The following is a 25,338-nucleotide window of genomic DNA, read 5'->3' as shown; positions in this document are numbered from 1 at the left end:
TACACGTTCTTATGAAGTGAAACAATTCATGTTTATAGTAGATTCATAGAATAAAAATATTTTTGAAGACTATAATTAATTTTACAATATTTTAATCTTAAAGAGTGAACTATCAAATATTCATACCTCTATAAAATTACAAATTCAGTCATGAACTATTTCACCCCCAGTTGCAGTAATCAGTTAGAACTGCTTCTATGCAGACACTTGAACAAAAAAATGTGAGAATTCGATGTATAGAGGGTTTTTAATAACAAATGTTAATCATGTCCATATTGGAATGTGGAAAGAGTTGAAAGTTTATTTCCTTTTAAAGTTGTAATTATTTTAAATATAGTATTTAAGACATCAAGCATGACAACAAAGTTCTTGTTTTCATTAATATACTTAGAATTATTACTTAAGTTTAGATACCTACCACACAGGAAAATACATGTGAGCTAAGTATCTAGAAATTTCTCCCAATTAGAAGTATGTTAAGACCAATTGCTCCAAGGAAGTTACTCTGAGGAAATAAGACTTTAAGCCTCTAGAGGAATGCCACAAGTAAGTTCATGTCTCAGATTAAGACACAAATTTACACTGTGTGCTTACATATTTTGGCTTATCTGACTACTAAAAACCTTAATGACTGACTTAAAAATAGATTTCATTTAGTTTAATAAAAGTAACAAAAAATTAGTTAGAAATTCATTGTCGAGTATTATATTAATTTTGTAGGGACATAAGGCCTTCCCTGAAGAAGAATATGCCAGAAAATTATTCATCTATAAAAAAACCAACCAACCAAACAGGAAATTACTTGATCCTGAACCATGCTGTCACACCAGTTATTATAAATAATGTGGGTGGTCATATACCTGCCTTCATGAAAAGTATTTTCTACAGGTTGATATGTTCTATGGACACAAATATGTATATTCCTAAGTGGATCTTGGCTTTCAGTGAATTTTGAGAGAATAATAAAAAAATAATTTTACCTTTTCCTTTTTTCCTTTAAAATATGGCAGCTATTAAGTCAGTTCTAGTTCTTATTTTGTAGGGAGCACTTGTTACTAGAAAGCAAATTCTGAAATTATGAATTCAGAGTAAAAAAACTTTTTACAACCCCAGATAATTAAATACAAACTGATAAATAAACCTTTTTTCATCTACACTTTTACAATGTCACTGCTGCCAACATGGGCAAAAATGTGCTTTTGCAAAACTAAATAGACCAGGAAAAAGACACTTCCTGAACTGAGTGATCTTTGGTACATCTGCCCTGTATTTCATCAGCGAAACTATTCACTTCATCACAGCTTAAACATACACCCCCAAAGCATCTAAAAACAATACATGTAAAACATGTACAGCATCCAGAAAAGTTTGGAATATAAAATTGCTGTGTATTTCCAAGTTATTGTAGAGCTGACAGTCTTTGTTCTCTTATAATAGGTCAATTTACCCTTTTTACTGTAGAACTAAGTATTGTTATTCATCTCATGGGCAGTTATCTTCCCCAATTTTTTTTCAATAATTTGTCACAGTTCATTTTGTTAAAGACTTACTAGTTGGTGTATTGGATTAGAGTGTAAGTGAAGTGTACAATTTACTCTCCAAGGTCTTGATTTACATTTAACCTTGGGAAACATCACTGGAATTTGCCTTGGCATAACGTTACTAATAGGGAAACTTGAGTGCAAGTTAGCCAACTCCTCTGAAAGGTTCACTGAGCTCCTCACAGCATGTGGAGCTACTCGGTTTAGTAATTAACAGTAAGCCACAAGAAACATACGTCTGTTGTTGTCCCAGAGTAATTATACTTGTCTATTGTAACGTGCTATCAGATAGATATTCAGTTATATTGAGTATACTTAATTTATAAATAATTTTCAAATTAACTCAATGTTAACAATGGTTTTCTCTTAATGAAGGCAAAAATAATTGTGTGATGCAGGAAGATTATCCAAACTCATAGGAAGTTTTAAAAAACAGACTAATGAATTTTGTAGTCAAATTATGCCAAGAGAATATCTTTAATAAAACTTAAATCTGCTAGCTTATTTGTGGTAGTTCTCACAAGTCTTTACTGTATGTATCTTTATTACTACCTAAGATAAATTTATCTGTTTCATGTTTGTAAGAGTAAATTATAGCTGTTTGTGCTAGAGTTATCTAATAGTTAAGTGACAATTGCTTAAACTGCTTTAGCCTCAAAAGACATGAAGAATCCTGTCACATATCCTCATCACATAACTTAAAGGCATTTACCTTAACCCTCAAACTAGAATATTCCTTCAGTACTGAAGTAGTCTTTTCAGGGCCTTGGTTCCCTGACACACTCTCTGGAAAAAAAAGCCCCTAGAAAACAGAGTTGTAATTAAGGTATCCTAATCAAACATGATGTGAATGAAATGTTGTGAACTTGCTGACTCTGAATTCAAAGCAATTACTAAAGAACTGGATCAGAGAAAAGGGAGATAGGCTTCACTTTTTTATTTTGACACCTGGGTCCTACATGATTGACAGATACTATGGTCACTGGCATAGAACAGGTATGTCGTCTGGAGAAGAGCTGAGACTCTTAATCATTAGATCTGTTTCATCTGTCAGTAAGTTGCTTTCTGTGCATCCAAGTGAAGCAAGGACAAGCATTGTCTGTGGGCCATGGTACAAGTACGGTGGAACAAAGGGTATTCTAAATGGAGGTTTATAACAAAGGTTAAATTAACAAAGGACACTGAGAAAGGCTAAAACTTTGAAGTTTTACTACTTTAAATTGTTTTTAAACTAGTCTAAAAATAAGCTATAGAAAAGGAAAAAAAGCCCGTGGAATTATCTTGGAGAAAGTATTTTACAATAAGAAAATAAATATTTTGAGAGATTTGAATCATGGGACAGATGCAAACTCTTATTCTGGACATACTGCCACAGATTTTATGGCACTTTTGAATCAAGCACAAAGTATACATGAAGTGACACAATTAAGAAAATTAAAGAAATCATCACAATTTCATTTAAACACTCAATACAACATTGCATGCATTTTCCTCCTTAATACTGAAAGAACTATAGCCATTTCACTGTCATTCATCAAGAAGTGGCAACATTCCGGCAACATTCCTGTCCAGTTCTTGGCTCCCCATCTCAAGAGGGACAGAGATGTACTCGAGAGGGTCCAGTGGAAGCCTAGGGGGATGACTGGGGGACTGGAATGCCTGCCTTATGAGGAGAGGCTGAGAGACCTGGGGCTTTTTAGTCTGGAGAAGAGAAGACTTAGGGGGGATCTAATTAATGTGTATAAATATATGGGGGCTGGGTGTCAGGAAGCAAGGGGCAATCTAATCTCATTTATGCCCTGCAATAGGACACAGGGTAATGGTCACAGGCTGGAGCACAGGAAGTTCCACCTCAACATGAGGAAGAACTTCTTTACTGTAAGGGTTCCAGAGCACTGGAACAGGCTCCCCAGGGAGGTTGTGGAGTCTCCTGCCTTGGAGACTTTTAAGACCTATCGGGATGCGTTCCTGTGTGACCTGCCCTAGACTAGATGGTCCTGCTCTGGCAGGGGGGTTGGACTCGATGATCTCTGGAGGTCCCTTCCAACACCTAACATTCTGTGATTCTGTGAACACTGAATAGTGTTCAGAGAATATTTCACTGGATGTTTTTACAGCTAAGAATCATAATCCCTATTAATCTACAGTTTTCTCTGAGGAAACTATTATCCTTGACAAACTTTTATTAAACAAGAGTCAGTTAAAACAAAAGACAAAAAAAAACCACTAAACCAACAAAGCAAATCACAAATCAGATTAAAATAGCCTAGAAAAAAAACAATTCTAATTGCCCTCTTCTCCATTCACACATCCATGTTGCTGTGATCCCTGCCCCTTAGAGAAATACTGAGAAACAAACTCCTTAGCAGGAGCGTGTCCAGAGAAGGGCCACCAGAATGATCCGAGGGCTGGAGCAGCTCTCCTATGAGGACAGACAGAGAGTTGGGGCTGTTCAGTCTGGAGAAGCGAAGGCTCTGAGGTGACCTTATTGTGGCCTTCCAGTATCTTAGGGGGGCCTACAAGAAAGCTGGGGAGGGACTTTTTAGGATATCGAGTAACAACAGGACTAGAGGGAATGGGGCAAAGCTGGAAGTGGGCAGATTCAGGCTGGATGTGAGGAAGAAGTTCTTCACCATGAGAGTGGCGAGACCCTGGAATGGGTTGCCCAGGGAGGTGGTTGAGGCCCCATCCCTGGGGGTCTTTAAGGCCAGGCTGGATGAGGCTCTGGGCAGCCTGATCTAGTGGGAGGTGTCCCTGCTCATGGGAGAGGGGTTGGAACTGGGTGATCCTTGTGGTCCCTTCCAACGCTGCCAGATTCTGATCTGTTTTAGCAAAGGACTTTAGAGCCCTAATGGCTCCATGCTTGGACTTGATGATCTTGAAGGTCCCTTCTAACCTAAAGGATTCTATGATTCTACAAATCTCTCTTCAGGATGACCTTTGTGCTGACCTGACACTGCAAGAGCTCAGGACTCCTTTATATTGTTTTAATCTGTGTTTGGGCCCAGTGTCTACTAGCTCCCGTGCTCCAGCTTTAGCTCTGAGAATGGCCCCTCTGAGGAGGGTATGACCCCATTCCCACCTCAGTTACTGCCTGACAAAACATTGGCCTTCGTGAGCAGTGGCTGAGGACCACTGCCAGGCTGCAGAGGGCAGCCTGAGAGAAGGAAGCAGATGATGATACAGAAACATGTAAAAGTAGGCTGAGATGGGCCCTTGACTGACATGGGAGAAGCTCCAGACCTCAGGATGCTGATGACTTACTGCGAGTCTTGTCTCTGCTTCTTGAGGGAGATTGATACATTGCTCTTGGGACTAAGAGCAGCACTAGAAAGCTGAGCATAATACCAAAGATAGCAGGAAGGCAGTTTTTTTACAATATTTTTAAGGATATTATTAAGACGACTTTGGGTATTAATTTGTATTATGAGTGTTAGTATTAGACAAACTGAACTACGAAGCTATTAAAATACTAACTGTACAAACAATAAATTCTTCCCTCTATATATATATTAGTGAAGTACTTTTACAATTATGACCTTTTATCAAAGTACTCTGTAATTCACTGCTTAAACAAAGAGACCATTTTAAAGTAAAACACCTGGATGATGGAAGCTCTAGCAAAGATGCTTCAAGTAAAACCACTTCATTCTTATAGTATTTCCTGTCCTACAAGTGAGAAGGGAACTTATTATTGCCTGTAAAGAGGTAATTGGACCATTGAGAAAAACAGGAAATGTAGGTCTCCCTTACAGGAATATGTGGAAAAACACAATAATCTCAAGTGTTCTACAGGGGGATGTTTTTTCATTACTTATTTTAATCCCCATCTTTCCACCTAGAGGAGTCAGAAGCCCCCAGGTTCAACAAAACATATTCAAATGGAAAACTACTGCTCTTAATCCACCAGACACAGTCTAAGGTAAGCACAAGTAAGCATTACCATTACAGAGGTAGTTAAGATACTGTTATTTTCTTTAGGCTGTGAAAGAGTCACATTCCTTTTCTGTGTATCTTCAGAACAGCATCAAAACACCCACGAGAATTTCTGAAGGAACCTCTTCCAGTGAACTCTGGGGCTTGAGGAACCTTCTTCCCAGCTGCTGGAGCCTAGCTGAGTGCACTCAGAGACCTGGGAGTCCCCCTGTCCTAGGCCAACAGATGGAGATTTTGTTTTCCTGTTTGCATGCTCCACCAGTAGCAAAGATGACCATGTATGCCAAAGAAAAATGCAGAGGATGCCAAGACAATGAGATACATAAACTGCCCACAGACAGGGTGTTGCCTTTAACAACATTCACATATAACACCACCAGAGCTTCCATATCAAACCAGCCAAATCCCAATCCTCCTCTCTCTTCAGGACTGAAGCTCTCTGGTGAATCACACAGCCTATTACACTCCAGCTCAAAAGAACAGACAAATTTGTGGACTCCTTGAATGGTACTGTGAGACCCCAGCTCACCTAATACTAATGCCCAGATCCCAGGCCTTCTACTCTCAAGACAATCCAGCTTGAAGACTGCTAATGAATTGCACATGAATGCACGTACACACATGAGCACACGTGCACATGCACACACACCCACCATGTTAGGGGAAAACAAACATTCTGGTCTTCCCAGTGGCTCATGCTCAGACACACAGGCCCTATCACTCCTGGTTCCCTCTCCACCTGCGATAATGTGACTTTCACCTGCTGCATTTGACACCGGGCTCAAGAGCCACCATCATCCAAGATTTGATACCAGTCACTGCAACTAAATTGACTCACTGCAGACACATGGTCCTGCAATCTATGGTTTCCCTTCAGTTCCTGATGCTGAGACCTTTCACTTCAGCTGTTAGCACCACATACATTAGGACCACTGTCACCTGTGAGTTACTATCACCAGTGGTCTAACTCCAGCTGCAGAACCCAAATTCAGTCACTTTAATCTCTCCAGTTTCTGGCATCTAGACATTACAGCATTAACAGCTAGGGATAGAGTGAGATTACATGGAAAGAGAGTTAATAAAAGATTTAATAAGAATTGATAGGTGATAGTCATTCAGTGCAAGGGCTCAGTTAGAGAAGTGTACTAAGCAGCAACTGCTCACATACTACCAGCTTGTTTTATACCTCATTCCTGTCTATACCCACCTTCTACTTGTTTCACCCAGATCCCCTTCCTCTAAAGATTCTATAATAAGTCTAAGGGTGCAAATTCTCATATGAACTGGAGTATTCAACCATAAGAATAATGGCATACCTAATGTTATCTGTTTGTTACCAAGTTATATTAAAAATGTTCTTTCAGAAAAGAGTAGAGAGTTTTGAGAGCTCAGTAAATGAAATAAAACAATCCATAAAAATAAAAATACATAACTGTCATGAGCATACACATTAGTTCACTATATCCATTCTGTTATTGTAATCACAACAACTTGGACAAAGCAACCTCATCCAAAATAGTTGTAAATAATAGCTACAAATATAAAACAACACCATTAAAATCTTACTTACATCTCATCCATTTACAGGTATTCTCTGGAAGGAAACAGGAGACCTGGTCATGAGGGATATGGAGAAGGGTGAGGTACACAACAAGTTCCTTGCCTCAGTCTTCTAACTACACTGCCCAAGTTGCAGAAGGCAAAGGCAGGGACTGGGGGAAAGATGTGCCCACTGTAAGTGAAGATGAGGCTTGAGACTATCTAAAGAACCTTAAGGTATACAAGTCCATAGGACCCAATTAGATTAATCCACAGGTCCTAAGGGAATTTGCAGATGAAGCTGTCTTCTGCTAACCACTTGCCTAACATAGAAAGATATTATCATTAACAGGCAGACCAAAAGCCAGATCCCTCTCTCCAATCTTAAGTCATATATAAATGATCCAAGGTACAAAACCACTGGAGGAAGGAATAAATAAACAAATTCACTCACAGCATATTGTGTTAAGAAATGAACAAGCTGACTCATGAACCAAGCTGCAGGAGATGGAATCAGCCAGGCCAGAGGGAGTCTTATGATATCACCCCACCATCCTGGGAACGTCACATGCTATGAGCAGTCATGGAGCCTTTAAAATAACTACAATCCCCATACAACACATCTGCTACACAGTCAAGCCTACCAACCCCTGTCCAAGGGGAATCAGTTCTTATATAGGTGGTTTCTTGCCCCATCTCCAAGTTAATGTGGAAGGCAGGGGCACCTGGTGGTGATCTCCTAATCAGTTCCCACCCAAGGCTGACCAGACCCTGGGTGAAAAGCCATCAGGAGGGTCTTTCTTGCCTGGTTGTGGACATCATCCTTATGCAAACCCTCAGTCAGGGCTGCGGGTTTAACCCCAGCAGTTCAAATTGCTAACCAACTTTCCATCGTATTTGAAAAGTCATGGCAGTCTGGTGAAGTTCCTTCCCACTGACTGGAAAATGGGAAACATAACCCTCAATTTCAAAAAGGGAAAAAAGACAGACCCAGGCAACTACAGGCCAGCCAGTCTCACCTCTGTGCCTGGCAAGATTATGGAGCAGATCCTCCTGAAGGCTCTGCTAAGGCACATGGAAAATGATAAGCTGACTGATGGTCACCAATATGACTTCACTAAAGGGCAAACACTGCCTGACAAATCTGTAGCCTTTTATGGTGGAGTTACAGTATGGTGGATAAGGAAAGAGCAGCCAGCATCATCTACTTGGACTTGTGCAAAGCATTTGACACTGTCTTGCACAACTTTATGGTCTCTAAATTGGAAAGACATGGATTTCATAGATGTACCGCTCAGTGGATAAAGAATTGGCTGGATGGGCCCATGCAAAGAGATTCAGTCAAGAGCTCAATGACTAAGTGGGGACCAGTGACGAGTGGTATTCTGTGGGGATCAGTATCAGGACCAGTGCTTGCTTACTATTTTCCTTGGTGACATGGACAGTGAAATTGAGTGCACCCTCAGCAAGTCTGTGGACAACACCAAGCTGTGTGGTGCTGTTGACACACTGGGGGCAATGGATGCTATCCAGAGGGACCTTGCCATGTTTGAGAGGTCGGCCCTTGTCAACCTCATGAAGTTCAACAAGGCCAGGTCAGGGCAATCCCAAGCATAAATATAGGCTGGATGGAGTATGGATTGAGAGAAGTCCTGAGCAGAAAGACTTGGGGGTGCTGGTTGATGAAAAATTCAACAGGAGCCAACACTGTCAAAGTGCAACCCAGAAATCCAACTGTATCCCAGGTGGCATCAAAAGAAGAATGGCCAGTAGGCTGAGGCAGGTGATTCTTCCCTGCTACTCCACTCTTGTGAGACCGCACCTGAGGTACTGCATTGAGCTCTGGAGCCCCTAACAGAAGAAGGCCATGGACCTGTTGGAGTGGGTCCAGAGGAGGCCCAGGAAGATGATTAGAAGGCTGGAACACCTCTCTTACAAGGCCATGTTGAGGGAATTCAGCTTGGAGAAGAGAAGGCTCTGGGAAGACCTTGTTGTTTCCTCTCAGTATCTGAAGGGGGCCTGCAAGAAAGTTGGAGAGGGACTTTTTACGAGGGCTTGTAGTGATAGGACAAAGGGTAATGGGTTCAAGCTAGAAAAGGCTAGGTTTACATTAGATATAAGGAAGAAGTTCTTCCCTAGGAGGGTGGTGAGACATTGGAACAGTTACCCAGGGAAGTTGTGAATGCCCCCTCACTGGAGGTGTTCAAGACAAGGATAGATGTGGCGTTGCACAGCCTGGTCTAGTGGGAGGTGTCTCTGCCCATGACAGGGAGTTTGCAACTAGATGATCTTTATAGCTCCTTCCAACCCAAACCATTCTAGGATTCTGTGATTCTGTGATTTAATACTTAGATTCAGATCATGTGAACTAGCTGCTTAATAGAGCCTGTGTCTTATGCCACTTTGGAAAAAAGGTATGTCAAAGTTTATAGAATCTTAAACATAATTTTCAGAATCTTGGTATTGTGTTTTTGTTTTCTGTGCACAAGTTTAATGTTAAAACAGGAATGTTTTTAATAGCATTTGAGATAAAAGATTTATAATGTATGTTTTCACATGGGCTGGGGTTTTTTTTAGGTAAATATTCTAAGTGCCAGCAAAGTATTTTACACAGGATCACAGGAAAAAATGTAGACTTAAACCAACCACATTTGGTCAGAAGACAATTGCAAAATTATATTGTATTTTAGTCAGTCTATCCTGTTGCAAGGTATGCTGATGTGCTACATAATTTCCTGTTATAGCAGGACCTGAGGCAACTGATAAGAGAGCAGGAATAAAGAGGTTGATTCCCTAGTCTACCTTCTCCTCCCATTATACTTAAAAACAGTAACTGATTCTCTATTTTCTTTTAGCTAACTGGAGAATAAACAGAGAGCTAATTCACACCCATAGTCTTTTCTCCATCACAACACTTAGCTCTGTGGAGAGTAGATTGCAGGGACTGCTGTCATCCATCACAGTTGAGTGTATTGAACTGTTTTCATGTCATTATGGGTTTGGTTTCATTGTATCTGTATGGGTGTTCCCCCTGTCTTCTGCCCTCCTCTCCCTCACTAGGTCAAAATTGCAAGGGTACAAAAGATTTTTTTTTTTTTTTTTTTAAATTTCCAAAGCAATGTGCCCACACAATTTGGATGAAAGGAAAAAGAGTAAGTGGTGTTAAAAGATATAGATGATGCATGATGGAAAAGCTAGTTTTAGGAAACTTTGCTAATGGAATTTCCTCTTCTGAAAAAAAAAATAAAAGATTTTTTTTTTCAGTTTTCTCAGAATGCACTGACCATAATGCTTCCAGAGTGAAGGAAAGGAAGAAAAAGGTGAGTAATAAAAACCAGATTTACCAGGAATTTGGAATTAAGCATGTCTATCCCATTTTAAAAGTTATATTTCTACACAGACTTAACTAAAATGTCAACAGGAAAGATCAGTCACTCACTACGAAAATAAAAGACTGGTTCTTCAATTCTTCTAACTCCCTTACACTTTTTTTTTCCTTGCTTTGGTTTTCTTTTAACTCTACATCTCAATGTAATGATTTGTTTATATTCTATGCCTGTCAAAGATAACTGATGCTTCCCATAAAGGGACAATTTTAAAAGTTTTACTGTCCTTGAAAATTCAAGTGCTAGCTTTATACTTAGCTCATTCTTAAAGAATGGTCTTCCGAGTATTGCTACTTCTCTCATACCAACACAGTAAATCTCTGCTGTGAAGTACAAGAATGAGCCGTGGTTTAAGTTTAGTTTCTATCCTGAACCTAAAGAAATAGTGTTTACAATAGGATGACTTTAGATACATTTTCTGATTCAATCATTTCTCATGGAAGAATCTTATTCATCCACTATATCATAAGTAAACCTGTTAGTTTCTGAGAGTTAAATCAACACATACCACTAAATCGTGAAAGTATCGACTCTCTAAATTATTTCCATATTATTTTTCTAGCACTCCTATTAAGAGGATGCTGAAATTATGAATACAACTGTCATGGTAATTCCAACTCATCCAGCAAGAGATTCTGATCCTTATTGTGAACTCTGTACTTGAGAACCAGTGAGTTAGTGATTATGAGTCTTCCCTTGTGATACTGCCAATAGGAGAAAAGTACTCATGGATGGGATCCAATTATGAAAAGCCTCTATCATTTATATGGTTTTATTTTAGCACATAGGTATTTTAGTCTAGTCATGTGGAAGTCTAATTTCTTTACTTTACAAAACCTATTAAAAAAAAATAATCTGAGGAAATTGCAAACTGTGCAACAATCGTCTAAAATAACTGTTTTAATAAAGCAAAAGTTTACGCTATCATTATAACACAGGAAAACATTATTATAAAACAGGAAACATTCGTGTTTCTTACCTGTAAAGCCCTTGTCACATTCACAAAGAAAAGTGTTTGGAGTAACGTTGCTGCAGTTACCATTGAAACAAGTATGTGGCTGGCACTGTCCAACTACTTCTGTACATTTTTTACCTATTTAGAAGGGATAACAGTAACATTGAACTTTAGTAAATATTTACTTTTTTTCCTGAAATGTCTAACTTATGTGTAAAGTCAAACTCTATGTTTTATAGGTAGGTGGATGGATAGACAGGTATTTGTGCTACTGTTGTTCTCTACCTTTCACCAAAATTACTGAAGTTCTAAAGCAAAGCGAAAAGATATTAAGCTGCTGTAAAATGATCTGCTGTGGTCAGCCTCATCTGCCATGTGGTTACAAATTCACATATAGGTTAAAATGCAGAAATGTTATTAGTACCATAGTATTTCTTTTTGATCTAGCTTACAGTTTCTTCCAGCATTGTGAACAAAACATGTTCTTGTGCGGAGCCTAATTTGAATTTTTCTTAATATGCAATATTCTTCTTTCTGAAAATTACAATTCAAATTATAAGTTGTTTATGATATTGGAGCATATAAGTCTAAATACCATGTTATTATGTTTACTACTTGAATTGTTGCTATGACATTATTCACACTTCAACAACTTTTCAAATTTCTAATAGACTTATTATGGGAGGTATTTTTTTCTTTCCTTACTCTTTCACATCCACATCCATAATATATGATGGTTTAATCTCCTAGTTCTTCTTGTGTACAAATAGGTTATCTACTGGATCAGTATTGTCAGTACAAAATTATAACATTAGCCAACACTGTCTTATATAGGCTGAAAATATTTTAAGCATTGCTTGTTGATAACATTAAGCATGTTGATTGCTTTTAACAGACTTGCTTGTGAATCTCTCAATTAATTTGAAGTGTAGTACCACACCCTTTTTAATATTATTTTCAAAGCATTTTACAAAGCCTCTAGAAATCATAAAATAGAAAACATACTTCATACTACCAATGTTTTCCACTATTTTACTAAATTTTGAGTATTACAAAGTATTTTTCTCATATTGACTTATTCATACGTGCATAATCTATTTGCAGATGCATTAGTAACCAAATTATTATGCAGTTATTGAAAAGCAATTAAAAATAAATTACAGTAAACTTTATGCAACATAACCTTCATTTCTGTGTTCTATGAACCTCACTCATTCCTGACTCATCGGCTGCATTTCGTAGCATAGGATTGCTATTGTGAGAGCAGAGAAGTACAGTCCATCGAAGAAACATTGCTAGAATTCACAAGTACAGAAAGAGCTACAACACTTTTTGTGATTTGAATGGCTATTCCTGGTACTTTCTAAAGGATTCCAGAATCGTATTGGTCTGAATTCAGGAACAATATGCCCATAATTTCTTTCATTCCCTTTTATTCCTCCATGAAATGGAGATAATGGCTAAGTAAGAATGTATCTAATCATGTACTCTCTGTGGTCCAATCCCAAATCCAGGTACAGATTCTCCAATGGGTTTTGGGTTAGTACTGCAACATTTCCCAGATAGATTTAGGTGATTTTTTTTCATCTGTGAAATATCTAACTCAGTGGTAACTTTGTGTTTGGCAAACTCCTTTTGAAAGGAGCTTTACAGCACAAAACAATCTGGAAGAAATTGCTTATTGTTCTAATTCAATGTTTGATTTTTCAATTAAAAGCAAATTTTGATTTAAAAAGTTTCTCTAATGTAATTTAAAAGATCTTTAAACTGAAAAGGGAGGTTTGTGGTAGGTTGAATGAAATGTTCATGTCAACGAAACTATTTGCTGTTTTTCAACCATTTACTTAACTATTTTTGGGGGAGATTACATTAGATCATAACAGATTTCTGTTATGTGATGTAAGAACTTGAACTACTCAACAAACAAAGAAAAATAAGTTACTTCTGTAAATTCACAAGGACTTACCTCTTTCTGGTGCTTAAGTGGGAAAGAAACATGATAAGTTTTCCCAGATGTGAATATAAGCAAGTACAACCCATCTGCACAGTCTCTTATAAGTGACTACATGGAGGACCGACTCAATGCAGGTGTGGTAGTAGCAACAGACAATCAAATTACACAAAAAACCTTGTTATTGATGTTGTCACTGTTTTTGTATCCATTAAGGAAAATGTATTAATATATGTAATATTCATTCCTAGAGGGGAAAAGAAATACCTGAAAATTTTGGAGGACACGTGCATTCGTAAGAATCTCCAGAAAGTTCTGATTTTTCAGTGCAGGAGCCATTGTTGTGGCAAGGTTTAGCGGAGCATATATCAAACTTCTGGCAGAATCTTCCAGAATACTGTGAGAAACAATGGCAACTGTATGCTTTTTCCCAAACGTGGCTTAGACATTTTCCATGTCCAGAGCACAACGGTGCATTCGGAGACTGCTGGCAAAACTGCTGCTTCACAGTTACGTTCAGACGAAGGCCCATGTTGCACAATAACGGGCCTCTCTTATGAAGCTCTGCAAAGTAATGAGTTCCAACATCAAGCCAGTTAGGGTCAACCTGGTGCAGCCCTCTTATCTGGCAAACAAAAATCAACTGCTCTTGAGGAAACCTGGCTTTAGGGCAGCTAATAAATTCTTCCTTGGAGACATTTACCAAGTTCATTCCATAGGACTGAAAGGACGGCTCAGAGGAGATGAAGAGGCTATCACCTAACTGAAGTTGTAAGGGACATATCTGAGGGATGCTGAGATTTTGTTCTTCTAAGATTTCCCCTGTAATGCTTTTATTCGTATTCCAGCATTCAGTGTAAAAGTCTGAGCAGATGTTTTCCCTTGGTGTCCATTTTACTATACTAGGTTTGGGTTCCACTCGCCATTCAGCAGTGATTTGCCTCTCACATATCACCTGCCCATTTACAATGCATAGCTGAAGAAGGCATGTTAACATGCAAACTGCTGATTTTGTAGTCATTGTTTCACCAGGCAAATGGTGGTTGTTTTTCACACCTGCTTCATTCCTGAGGATATCTTCAGAACACTTGTTTCTTAAAGTTCATCTGTATTTTCCATGTCAGCCTAGGAATTCAAATAAAGAAAAATATTTCTACTTTCAAACCAAATATATTTGAGTGTCAAAGCCTCATTATAAAAATAGAAAATACACAACAAAGAAAGGTCTCCATCCAATAGCACTGATGTGAAACAGACATAAGTCAAATCAATTAATCAGAACCACACAACTGTAACTAATGTTAGATTTTTTTCCTATTTCTATTCCTGCTAAAGGTTTATTTTCATTTATTACATTTCATTTTACTTAGATATGGAAGAGAAAGAGCTTAAAAGCCTAATTTCCATATTACGTCCCTCTGTTGACAAGAAATTATTATAACCAAGTTAAGATAGGACATCAATGGCAAAACTAGGAAGCAAACCAGTAAGCTCTAGTCATGAGCTTTAGCCATAGATGTTTTCATTATAATGATTTATCATTAATTTATTATAAAAATAGACATCCTGAAAATGTAGTGGTGTGAATTATCACTTTAATGAACAAAATATACAAGCACATCCTCAACACTTTGCTGTTCACATACACTCAGTAATAGACTTATTTAAATCCTCAGTTTTCAAGTATATAGTCTGAAAACAAAAAGTCCTTAATCTTATGTTTGAGGTTTTTGACGTAGCTCAGTCAAAGCCAGCAGACTACAGGGTCCCCCAGGACTATTTAATTTATGGAAAAGCCTTTTTTGCCCTTTCAATGTATCTGACAATTTTTATTGCATGGAGTTGAGGGATTACAGAACAGAAAGAAAAAAAAAAAAAAGATTATGAAGCTTATTCCTGGAGTCATACTGAAAATGAATAAAACACAATATGGTGTTTAATACCTTAGAAATTGTCAATAGAAACAGTTAGAAACAGTTTAATTGGCTTTAAATAGAATGTTTCATCTCCCTTTTAGTTCTAGAATGCCTTTTTTTCCTCAGTGTATTTATCTTCTACTTTAAGATAGTGGCCTCTAACCTGACATTTACAAACGAGAAAGCTATTGTAAAGAATAAATTGTATCTTACTACATGTGAATGCATATATTTCTACAACTACATACACCTGGTCTATCTCTAAATCGCACATGGATTATGATACCACTTTAACTACATAATTTCATCAAATGTCCTCTAGCCCCCACACACTTCAAAAATATTTTGGAGCATATTTTGGACTATGCTAAAAGATCAAAGTAGGACAGGAAAGATACTGTTTGTGGAAACCTTGAGCTGGAGATTATTAGATTCCTTAGACAAGATTTTAGGAAGAAGTCCTTCAGTATGAGGGTGATGAGACTCTGGAACAGATTGCCCAGATTGCCAGGCTCCTGCCTGGGGTTGAACCACCACAGGGTAGTATTCAGCCTCTCCTATTGTCACCTAAATTGAGATGAAAACATCTAAATTTCATTTATGTCCTATTAGTAAATTGCTGTGGATGTGAACCTGTCCCAATGACTTTTGTGCAGCAGAGTGACTAGCACTGTTTAAGCCTTTGAAAATAGCAGAAAGGTGTGAACTGTGACAAACTAGTAGTAATAACAGCAGACCTATAACATTAAATTCAGAGTGGATAGCAACTGGGTTTTTTTTATTTTCATCCCAAAATGGTTTTTGTTTCAATTTAATTACTGAATCCCAATTCTGACTTCAAACAGTTAAAGTACTCCAAAAATCTAGTGCCACAACCAGGCAAGTATGTGATTTTCTAATTCCTTTCTCTGTCTCTGTGTTTCCACCCTGGGAGATAATTCCCCTTAGAAAAAAAGGAAAGACATGGATCTGCAAGAAAACTACTCTCATTGTTACAAAATACTCATTCTCTTTCTATTTTAAGACCATTCAGTTATCTTCAGAATCTCATGATGTTCAATGGTATCATTAGATAATGTGCTATCAAATGTGTAGTTTGGATCATTTAGTATTTTTCTTTTAAGGTAAATGTGTTGAACTATTATATCCACTATAGCTGTATAGCATCTGTCATGATTATCAGATGTAAAAGTCTATTCTCTGTGTTACTGCATATTTAGAAGTCCTACATTCAGCAACTCATCTCTACAAACCTGTTTTATAATGGGATTTTCTCAGGGATTGCTAAAATAGGTATTTATAAAAGTTTCTTTTTAGACATTTTACAAAGAAAGCTATTGCAGAAGAATTCTTGCCCACTTATAATATATTTTGCCCTTCATTCATGCAATTATGCATAGCTCTGGTATCATACCCAGGCTTTGTGATGAAAATGGTACTCCCCACAGTTGATAATCTGTCTTCATAAACATCTTTATTAGTCTTCATGCAACTGAAAGATTATTATGAGAGTACTATAAGAATTAGTAATATTAAGTAATCAGCTAGGTAAACAAATACGACCTGTAAAAACAGTGGGAAAAAAAACCCCAAGAAGATAGAAATATCAACAGAAAACAAAGATTCTTTTTAACAATAAAAACAAGAGGAAAAAAAATTATATAGTGAAGAGTATGGAAAATAAAGAGCCATGCATGATATAGATTTACAATATTACCTTACATGACTTAGAAAATCAGCCAAAAAAATAAATATCTGCAAAATGTGATATCAATTGTGATACAAAATGATGTCATGAGATGAACAGAAAGTGATTATGATATCTACCTTAGGTCTGCTTTAGGCAAGGATGCAGTCTTCCTAGCTATAACTGCAGATGCTTCCAGGTAATTGATGAAGACTAAGAAAAGTCCAAGACTGGAACTTGTATAAGTAAGATACTTGAAGAAAATCTAACTCTTGAAGTTATATAAAGCTGGATGAAAAGCAGTATAATTCTCTGTTTTGCACTAAAGGAGAGCTAAATCAAGAAAGATTTATGCAGAACCCCAGGGAAGTAAATTAAAAGCAAAAATGAATCCTAAGTTATTTGCATTCCAGTCCAGTATCTTAAAGAATATGTTTTGTTCGGTTGTTTGTTTCTTTTTTTCTCTCTATTAAAAGACATTATTAAGTACTAATGACAAAAATAAAGTACATTTTGAGTGAGATTACAGAAATACCTACAGAATAAACCTGACTCTAAAAACCTCTCAGAAAAAAAGAATCTCTCAAAGATGAGAATACTAAAAAAAATGTTTAGAACCATCATGTCACCATTTTGGGGACAGAAATAAACCTCCTCTTGCCATCTCACCATGTCACATGCATGCACACACTTTACAGACTGACTGCCTGTGCTTGAGGTCAGCTCTGGTAAAATGGGTCTGAGACCTTAGAAAAAACTGCTCTCATGGGTAAAAGTGAGAAAACTTAAGGGCTGAGATAAAGACAGTTTCATAGATAAAGCAAAAGTAATGTTTTCAAGCAAAGCTAAACAAGGAATTCATTCACCACTTCCCATTGGCAGGCAGGTGCTCAGCCATCTCCAGGAAAGCAGGGTTCCATGATGTGTAGCAGTTATTTGGGAAGACAAATGACATAACTCTGAATGCCCTCCCCTTCCTTCTTCTTCCCCCATCTTTTAATTGCTGTGCATGACATATGGTATGGGAGATCTCCTTGGTCAGTTGGAGTCACTGTCCTGGCTCGGTCCCCTGCCAGATTCTTGTTTGCACTCAGCCTACTCACTGGCAGGGTGGTGTAAGAAGCTCTTGTGTTTTAACCCCAGCCAGCAATTAAGCATCACTTCACCACTTGCTCATTCCTCTCCCAGTGGGAGGGGGAGGAGAATTAAAAAAACACAAACCTAAAGTTTGTGGGTTAAGATAAGAACAGTTTAATAAATAAACTAAATTAAACACAATAATATAGCAATAATAATGGTAATAATTGTAATGAAAAGTTATATAACAAAAAGAGAGAGAAATACAACTCAAGAAAAGACAAGTAATGCCCAATATAATTCCTCACCACCTACTGACCAACGCCCGAGCAGTGAGTCACACCTCCGAGCCAACCCCCTCCAGTTTATATGATGCGCATTATGTTCTATAGTTACAGAATATCCCTTGGCTAGTTCAGATCAGCTGACCTGGCCATGGTCCCTCCCAGCTTCTTCTGCACTTCCTTAAGAGCATGGGAAACAGAAAAATCCTTCACTTAGGATAATTGCTACTTAGCAACAACTGAAATGTCAGTGTGTTATCAATGTTATTCTCACACTAAATCCAAAACACAGCACTGTACCAACAACTAGAAAGAAAATTTACTATCCCAGCTGAAACTAGAACCAAAGAAGAAAAGGCATTGACTCTGTGTCGGCAGTGCTCAATAACTAAACCATTCCTGTATTATCAACATTATTTTCAGCACAAACCCAGAAGTCAGCCTCCTACAATTTACTGCAAAGATAATTAGCTCTATCCCAGGCAAAACCAGCAGACCAGTCAACATAAAATTCTGTTCAGTGATTCTCACATTGAGGAAAAAAAACAAACAATTAAACAAATACACACATAAACAGCTATTGCCTCCACACCCATATGTCTTTTTGGAGTCTGTCCCATTTCCTTCAGGGTGGTTGTAGGATGCTGGGATGTTGTATGTAGCATTTTTTTCTGCTTCCTTGTGCTTAATGGATTCCTAGTGCTCAGTTTGTTAATGTTGGTATGGGTTACCTGTGACTGCAGTCTCTGAGGATACGCATACCCCTGTGGCATGGCATGCCTCCCCCAATACATCTCCAGACCCTAGTAGCTACCAGTGCCTCCTGTACATATGCCTGAGCAGGGCTGTGAGTTCCTCTGGCTTGGTGATTGTTTGGTGCAGGTGTGTTTACCCATAACTCTTCATGTTAGTCCCAGAGCCCTTGGGAACCATCCATGAGGAGCAGAAGGTGGTTCATGGCCTGATCCCACTACAGCTCTGCTACTCAAACTGAGTCGTATGTTACACCCTATGCAGCTCTTGTTTATTTCACTCACAGGTTTGTGTACTCAATATGCACACATACCAGTGTAAGGACTAGAAACCTGCCAAAAAGGTAGTCCAAGCAGTCACAGAGGCAAAACACACATTAGAAAAAATGTCTTGTTTTAAATGCCATGGTTTAACCTATATAAAATAAAATAAAATAAACCCCACCACATTCTTTTTTTCTTATTGTCTTTATTGCATTTCTCTTTCTAAGCTCATGATGAAGCCCCTGATCATGACTGTGACCACAACTGTGACTTGCTGAGGTCTGAGAGGCTGTGAGTACCAGAACTTAAACAGTAATGGGAGATTACAGCTAACAGATACATTGGGCAAACATCTCAACACAGCATAATTAAACATAAAAGAATAATGGTTTTAGATCAGATTTTTGACTGTTTCATGGAACAGTAGGTTATAAAACACAAAAGGTAAAGCAATGTCTCCTGTAAGTCTAGATATTTTATATATCCTGATTCAGAATTGAAGACTGTCTCTCAAGCAGTGGTCATCATGTACTGAGATTCAAATTGCTTGCAGAAGGAACAAAACTAAAACAAAAAATGTTCATAGTTGTCCTCATTTTCTAAAATGAGGAACTATTAATACAGTTATTTTGTTAAAAGTAGGCTTAAAGATGGCAATTATGTTAAAAGCTCATAGAAAAAAACAGAGACTATCTAAGGATACTATGCTGAAGACAGAAAAAAAAAAGTGTGCCATTAATTAGTGCTTAAAAATAGATAAAATGATGCTGGCATGGCTAAATTGAAGGGTGTAGGCAGGAAAGCAAGAAGCGAACTTTAGAATCTGCAATTCCCTATAAATAAATGAAATAAAACCATCACAGGCTCTGGCAAGTTGAATGTGAAAACATATATTCATATAAAAACACTAGAGCAAAGAGAATTTGAAGAGCAAGTAACAATATCAAAACCAACAACAAATATCTAGAAAGACAGAAGTAATAGAAAGCCTAAAAGAGCTTCCATGACAAATAGACATTCTGGGTAGAAAAGGGACATTTAGGGAGGTATTTAGGAAAACTAAATTAAGTGTCTTTATATTCACTATGAAAGATTGAATTTCATAAGTTTCATACAAAGGATTTATCAGGCCTTACAGTGTTGACAGAAGGCATTTAAAATAAAATAAATAAAGCCAACTGCAACAGTAGACCAAATTTGATTAAATGCACAGTTCTAAGGGAGCTTAGGAATTAAATAGATGAACTTATTGTTTGTAACCTCTTACTTAAAACTACCTTGGTATGATACTTTGGGCAAGAGTCAATATGACTCCTGTAAAGCAAAGTCAGGCCTCAAGAGACTTACCAGAGTCCTCTAAGGATTCTTCATAAATGGAATATTACAAAATTACTCTAAAAAAATTTGGATTATGTCTTTTTCTGTTAAAGTATACTTCCTGCAAGATAAGAAGGAAGTCAAGTGTTTTATATAATTTAAATGTTAAGAACCATCTATACGAGAATTAAACCACAGTAGTCCTTTCTTCTGTTTGAATGCCTTACTATGCTCTTTCTTAATGACCAGTGAAACTTGGTTTCTGTTCAGGAGTATTTTCTGTTCAGGGTTATCACTTCTTTTGGACGACAGTTGAAAAGTAGATTCTTGTGAATCTAGTTTGTCTTCTCATTGTTGGTAGAAGGAGATGATAGAAAGATGAAAGAAAGTTTCATGTTTGGAGGAGAAGGTTTAAGAGACTGGTGAGGCAGACGCAGTGGGGAGTTGGGTGCTGGCAACTCGTAACAAGTGTTAACAGGCTTCCAAAGTGGTGACAGTACTTTCTGAGGACTGAAGCACACAGAGATTGAGGCAAGAAAGTAATTGAGATTATTGGAATCAGTAATTTGCACAGCACAATTGGTAAGAGCTGTTAATAAACACTTTGTCTATATGTTTTGTCTTACTTGATTTTCTCTGTTAAAAAGCTTATAATCAAACATGCTGTTTGAATAAAATAAAGCTTTATGTCTTAGCTTAAAATCTTTGATATAGCTTGCTTGAATAGATGGTCTATGCAGAGCATGCTTGCAGAAAGTAAATCTGCTTCTCCAGTTGGTGGAGGATATGTCACCAAGCTTGTTCCTGTCTATATGCTTGATACAGCACCTTTTCGTACAATCTCTGAAGAACTTCCACTGCCCCAGGATCTTCATGTTGTTGTGCTACTGATGCAGAGTCACACTGGGTCATATTCACATTTGGTGAAAATTGTGGTCACAATAGAAACTAGAGAAGAAAAGGACATATTCAGAAGTTTATATCTCAGTCAGACCTAAAGACAATTTCACAAGCCACTGAGAACGGGATTCGCTCCAGTCCTACTGATTTCACTCTGCTGAATTTCACAGGTTTGCTGCAATCATTGATGATGTTTATGGTGCCTGGGGGAAAACCTTGCTAGAAATATTAATAGTGGAAATTGCTAAGGAACACACTGTGTTCTTGCAATAAAATTTCATTCTAATATACCTTAATCTACATACTAATTTGCATAAGTTAAATTTAGTTAATTGCATTATAGCTGTATTAAAAGGGAGAAGGTGGCAGTGTTTTTAAATGTGTTTTGTCCTTTAACACCGCTGTACTCGACAACGCAAGGTCCACAACAGTGGACAACAAGCTTCAAGCCCTTTAACAGTTATACACAAACACAGAACAAGGTCCTGAATGTGACCAATCAGTGATGATGATAAAGAGCATTGACATTCATTGAAACATGTATGGCATGTTCACCTCAGTTACATTCCTTCAAATGGCTTCCCTGATTAGTGGTGTCTGATGAATGAAATGAAAACAGATTGAGTTTGAACAGGTTACACATTTTCTTTCCCATCATCACCTTTTCTTTTGGTGTTTAAAATATTGAAATATTTAGTCATGCCAGTAAAGAAAATGCAAACTTTTTAAAAATAGAAACAGGGTTTTCAAGGAAAATGAATGAAAAGTATTATGGGCAATGTAAGAGGATTCTAAATGCAAAACAAAAGCTTAGTTTTATTTACTTATTGTATGCAGAAGTAATATGTACATTGGGAACCCAAGCCACCAATACCTGTGTTCTGCCACTGACTGCTATGTTTACTGCTCTGTTTGCTTTGAAGTTTCTGCTTCTCCACAGTTGCTGTGATAATAGATTTCCACTGCTGTCCAGATAGTATCACATTTCTGATTTTATTTTTCAATGCAGATACAATTGCTTTATTAAAAAATAGACTTGCTTTCTCTTTTTACTTCTTTCACGTTGAATACTCAACTGTTCTAAAACATTGTTTGCTGTACTTAATACACTGTGATCCTTGGATGTGATGTTACTCCTTTGATATCTCAAAGACACAGGCTTCAGAAGAGATTTTTTCTTTATTATTATTTCTCCATATCAAAAAACACAAATAATATAATTTCATCTATAAAACCTCACCAGCAAGTGAGAAGGTCAGTCAATAGTTCTTCATTCCTTTTCCTTCATTTGAGAGAGAGTTTGCTTATCAAAAATAATTTAATATTATATGTTAATTTTACTTTTTAGAAAAGTTATTTGAATTTTCTCAGTGAAACAGTACTCTTTTTCTCTAAAAGACTGAACAATGAAACATTTTGAGATAAAAATACCACTAATGTAATTAAATTACTTATGGTAATATCAGTCCATTTTATAACAAAATAAATCACAAAATATGTGAAGTACCTAATACTCAGCTAACTGGAATATTTACACTAGTTTCATTGGATTTTCATTGAGACGTCTGTGAATGACAGATAAAGGTGTAAAAAAGAAAAAAAGTTTAATGGGTCATGTGGTAATGAGCACTGTACTAGTACAGTTAGACCCTGAATGTTAGCATTTCTCAGTTGAAGATTACTATACCACTAAAAATTGTATATCTAAAACTGTTTGTATGTGTTCAGTAATGTCTAGGTTTATACCAAATCTGACTCTTGATATATTTTCAGCTTCTTGGTTTATCTGTTGCAATGAACTCATTTTCAAAGTTTCAAACAAATACACTATTATCAATAAGTATTTTCAATATGTTTTTCATTAAACTGTAGTTAAAATCTGACTGAAAAATCTAGATGCAGCTGGATAGATTGTAACTTTAAAAGTCAAAAACTTTCATGAATATGCTCCCAACAGATCAGTAGTTACTCAAACTGCTTGACTTAGATCAATTGTGTGCTCCAGAGAGCACAGTTTCTAACAAATAAAAATAATTACAGAGATTTCACAAACAATTTTGTCCTTTGATCTTGTTTATAGGATTTTTCTTATTTTCTACTCCGAGAAATGGCATATTTCTAAATTTAGAAAATAGTCACGAAGACAATTCACACTAAATTAAGATCAACTCTACATTAACTACCATGTAGGTGTATTCTTAAGAATTGTATTGTTCTGTATCTTTTACACCTTCAGTATTTAAAATCTGGAACCATATTAAGGACCTAAGTCTCTGGTGCAGAGCAAATTGATCACTAGACACCTTAGAACTACAAATAATTTAAAAATTAATTGTAAACTTGGTTCCATTTTTCTGAGCTTTTTTTGAGTTCCCATAGCAAATATTTTATAGGTGCATTAACGGTAACATTTTCATTAAGATCAGAAAAATACTTCTGAAGTCAGCTGCAAATCATCCCCTCTTAGCACTTTAATTTACATACTGTTGCAATCTTGGAACAAGATGTGGCAGGTACAACCCTCCTCCCCTGCCAGACAAACAAAAACAGGGCTGACAGGACAGTTACATCTGTCAACTGGTGCCTGAGGATCTGGAGACCCAGTAGCTTTTGTCTGAGCTTGGTCCTCGGCCAATTAGGATGACCACAGTGCACTCTCGACTAGGCCTAGTCATGAGGCATCACCTAAGAACTTGTTGATTTGATCCTTTGCAGAGTTGTGGTCTTGGCAGGTGGACTCTCCCTTTGGACATGTTGTCCAAGGATACTTTCGTGGCTTCAGCCTCCATGGATTGAATGAGTCTCGCCCCCACTTTCCATGAGTGATATTTTGGGCACTCTTGTGTGGGAGGTTTCCCTTTTATGCATAAGCATATGCTCATTTTGGTTAATCTTTCCTTAAATTAGTTGTATAGTAGATATATTCCAAACGAATACCTGATTTTTTTTTTTTTTTGTCAGAAGGAGTGGTGGGCAACTTTGGTTGCAATAAACCCCCATTTTGTGATGGTGGCTGCTGTCTTGTTTCATGGGTGTCTATGTTACACTATAAAACCTCCATACAAAACAAACCTTAAATAAACACTTCATGAATGTATGTTGTGCACTCTGGTGAGTACTGGATGGATGATCCATATGTGTAGGTCTAGTCTGCAGTAAAACCCTCAGAAGAAGAATAGAGTGGTTATCAGGTAACGTTATCCAGAACCTTCACTTTAAAAATCCTCTCATATTGCTCCACACTGCTTGAAAACATAGATATATCTGTGAACTAAATGTGAACTAAAATAGAATTCATTTCCTAAACTATTCAAAGAGTTAAAGTCTATGGTATTCAACAGAATTGTTGCTTAATTAGAGCAAAGGAATTAAATCCAATCTGCCTGAAAATTAGCATAAATCTTGAGAATAAAATTCATTTTTGCTAACTCCAGCTAATTTAGGTCCAGTGGATTGGCTATTAGTCTGATTTGTTCATTCTTAGGGAGCTATATTAGTCAAGGATTGCTTGAGTATTGCAGTCTTTTGTAACTGTAGTTCAGGGCAGAAAGAAAGAACAAGATTATTGGAGACTCCTACATGTTCTACTTAACTGAAAAATGAATCAGCATAAGAGAAAGACAGATATTAAAGGAAGGCTCAGCTTTCTTTCACACTTGTATTGAAGTATTCAGAAAGGATCATAGAACTATGGTTTCCTTTTTGTCTTTTGTTTGTAATTTTCTTTTTTTAAAAATTTTTTTTAATGCAAGAATAGTGTTTTTCCATGATAAAATAGACCTTATTCTACTAAATGATTAAGAAAGAATAAAAGACTGGTGCTGTTAGCAACA

At 37.1% G+C, this 25,338-nt stretch overlaps 1 protein-coding gene across 1 annotated transcript in view; it reads right to left on the bottom strand.

The window, feature by feature from the left end:
• Positions 1–14,329, bottom strand: part of EYS (eyes shut homolog (Drosophila)) — a gene marked incomplete at its 3' end in the record, with an annotated part of 62,235 nt that extends 47,906 nt beyond the window's left edge. The window contains exons 1-2 of the mRNA XM_008949775.1: positions 13,576–14,329; positions 11,382–11,495 (exon numbers count right to left, since the gene is read on the bottom strand). Of these exons, the coding sequence (XP_008948023.1) occupies positions 11,382–11,495; positions 13,576–14,329 (868 nt within the window). The remainder of the gene's footprint in view (positions 1–11,381; positions 11,496–13,575) is intronic.
• Positions 14,330–25,338: the final 11,009 nt, after the last annotated feature.

This window comes from Merops nubicus, unplaced genomic scaffold (genome assembly GCF_000691845.1).
Source record: "Merops nubicus isolate BGI_N331 unplaced genomic scaffold, ASM69184v1 scaffold1741, whole genome shotgun sequence".
In the NCBI taxonomy this organism is placed as follows: domain Eukaryota; kingdom Metazoa; phylum Chordata; class Aves; order Coraciiformes; family Meropidae; genus Merops; species Merops nubicus.
The sequence above is the reverse complement of the archived record's forward strand: the minus strand, read 5'-3'. Positions and strand labels throughout refer to the sequence as shown.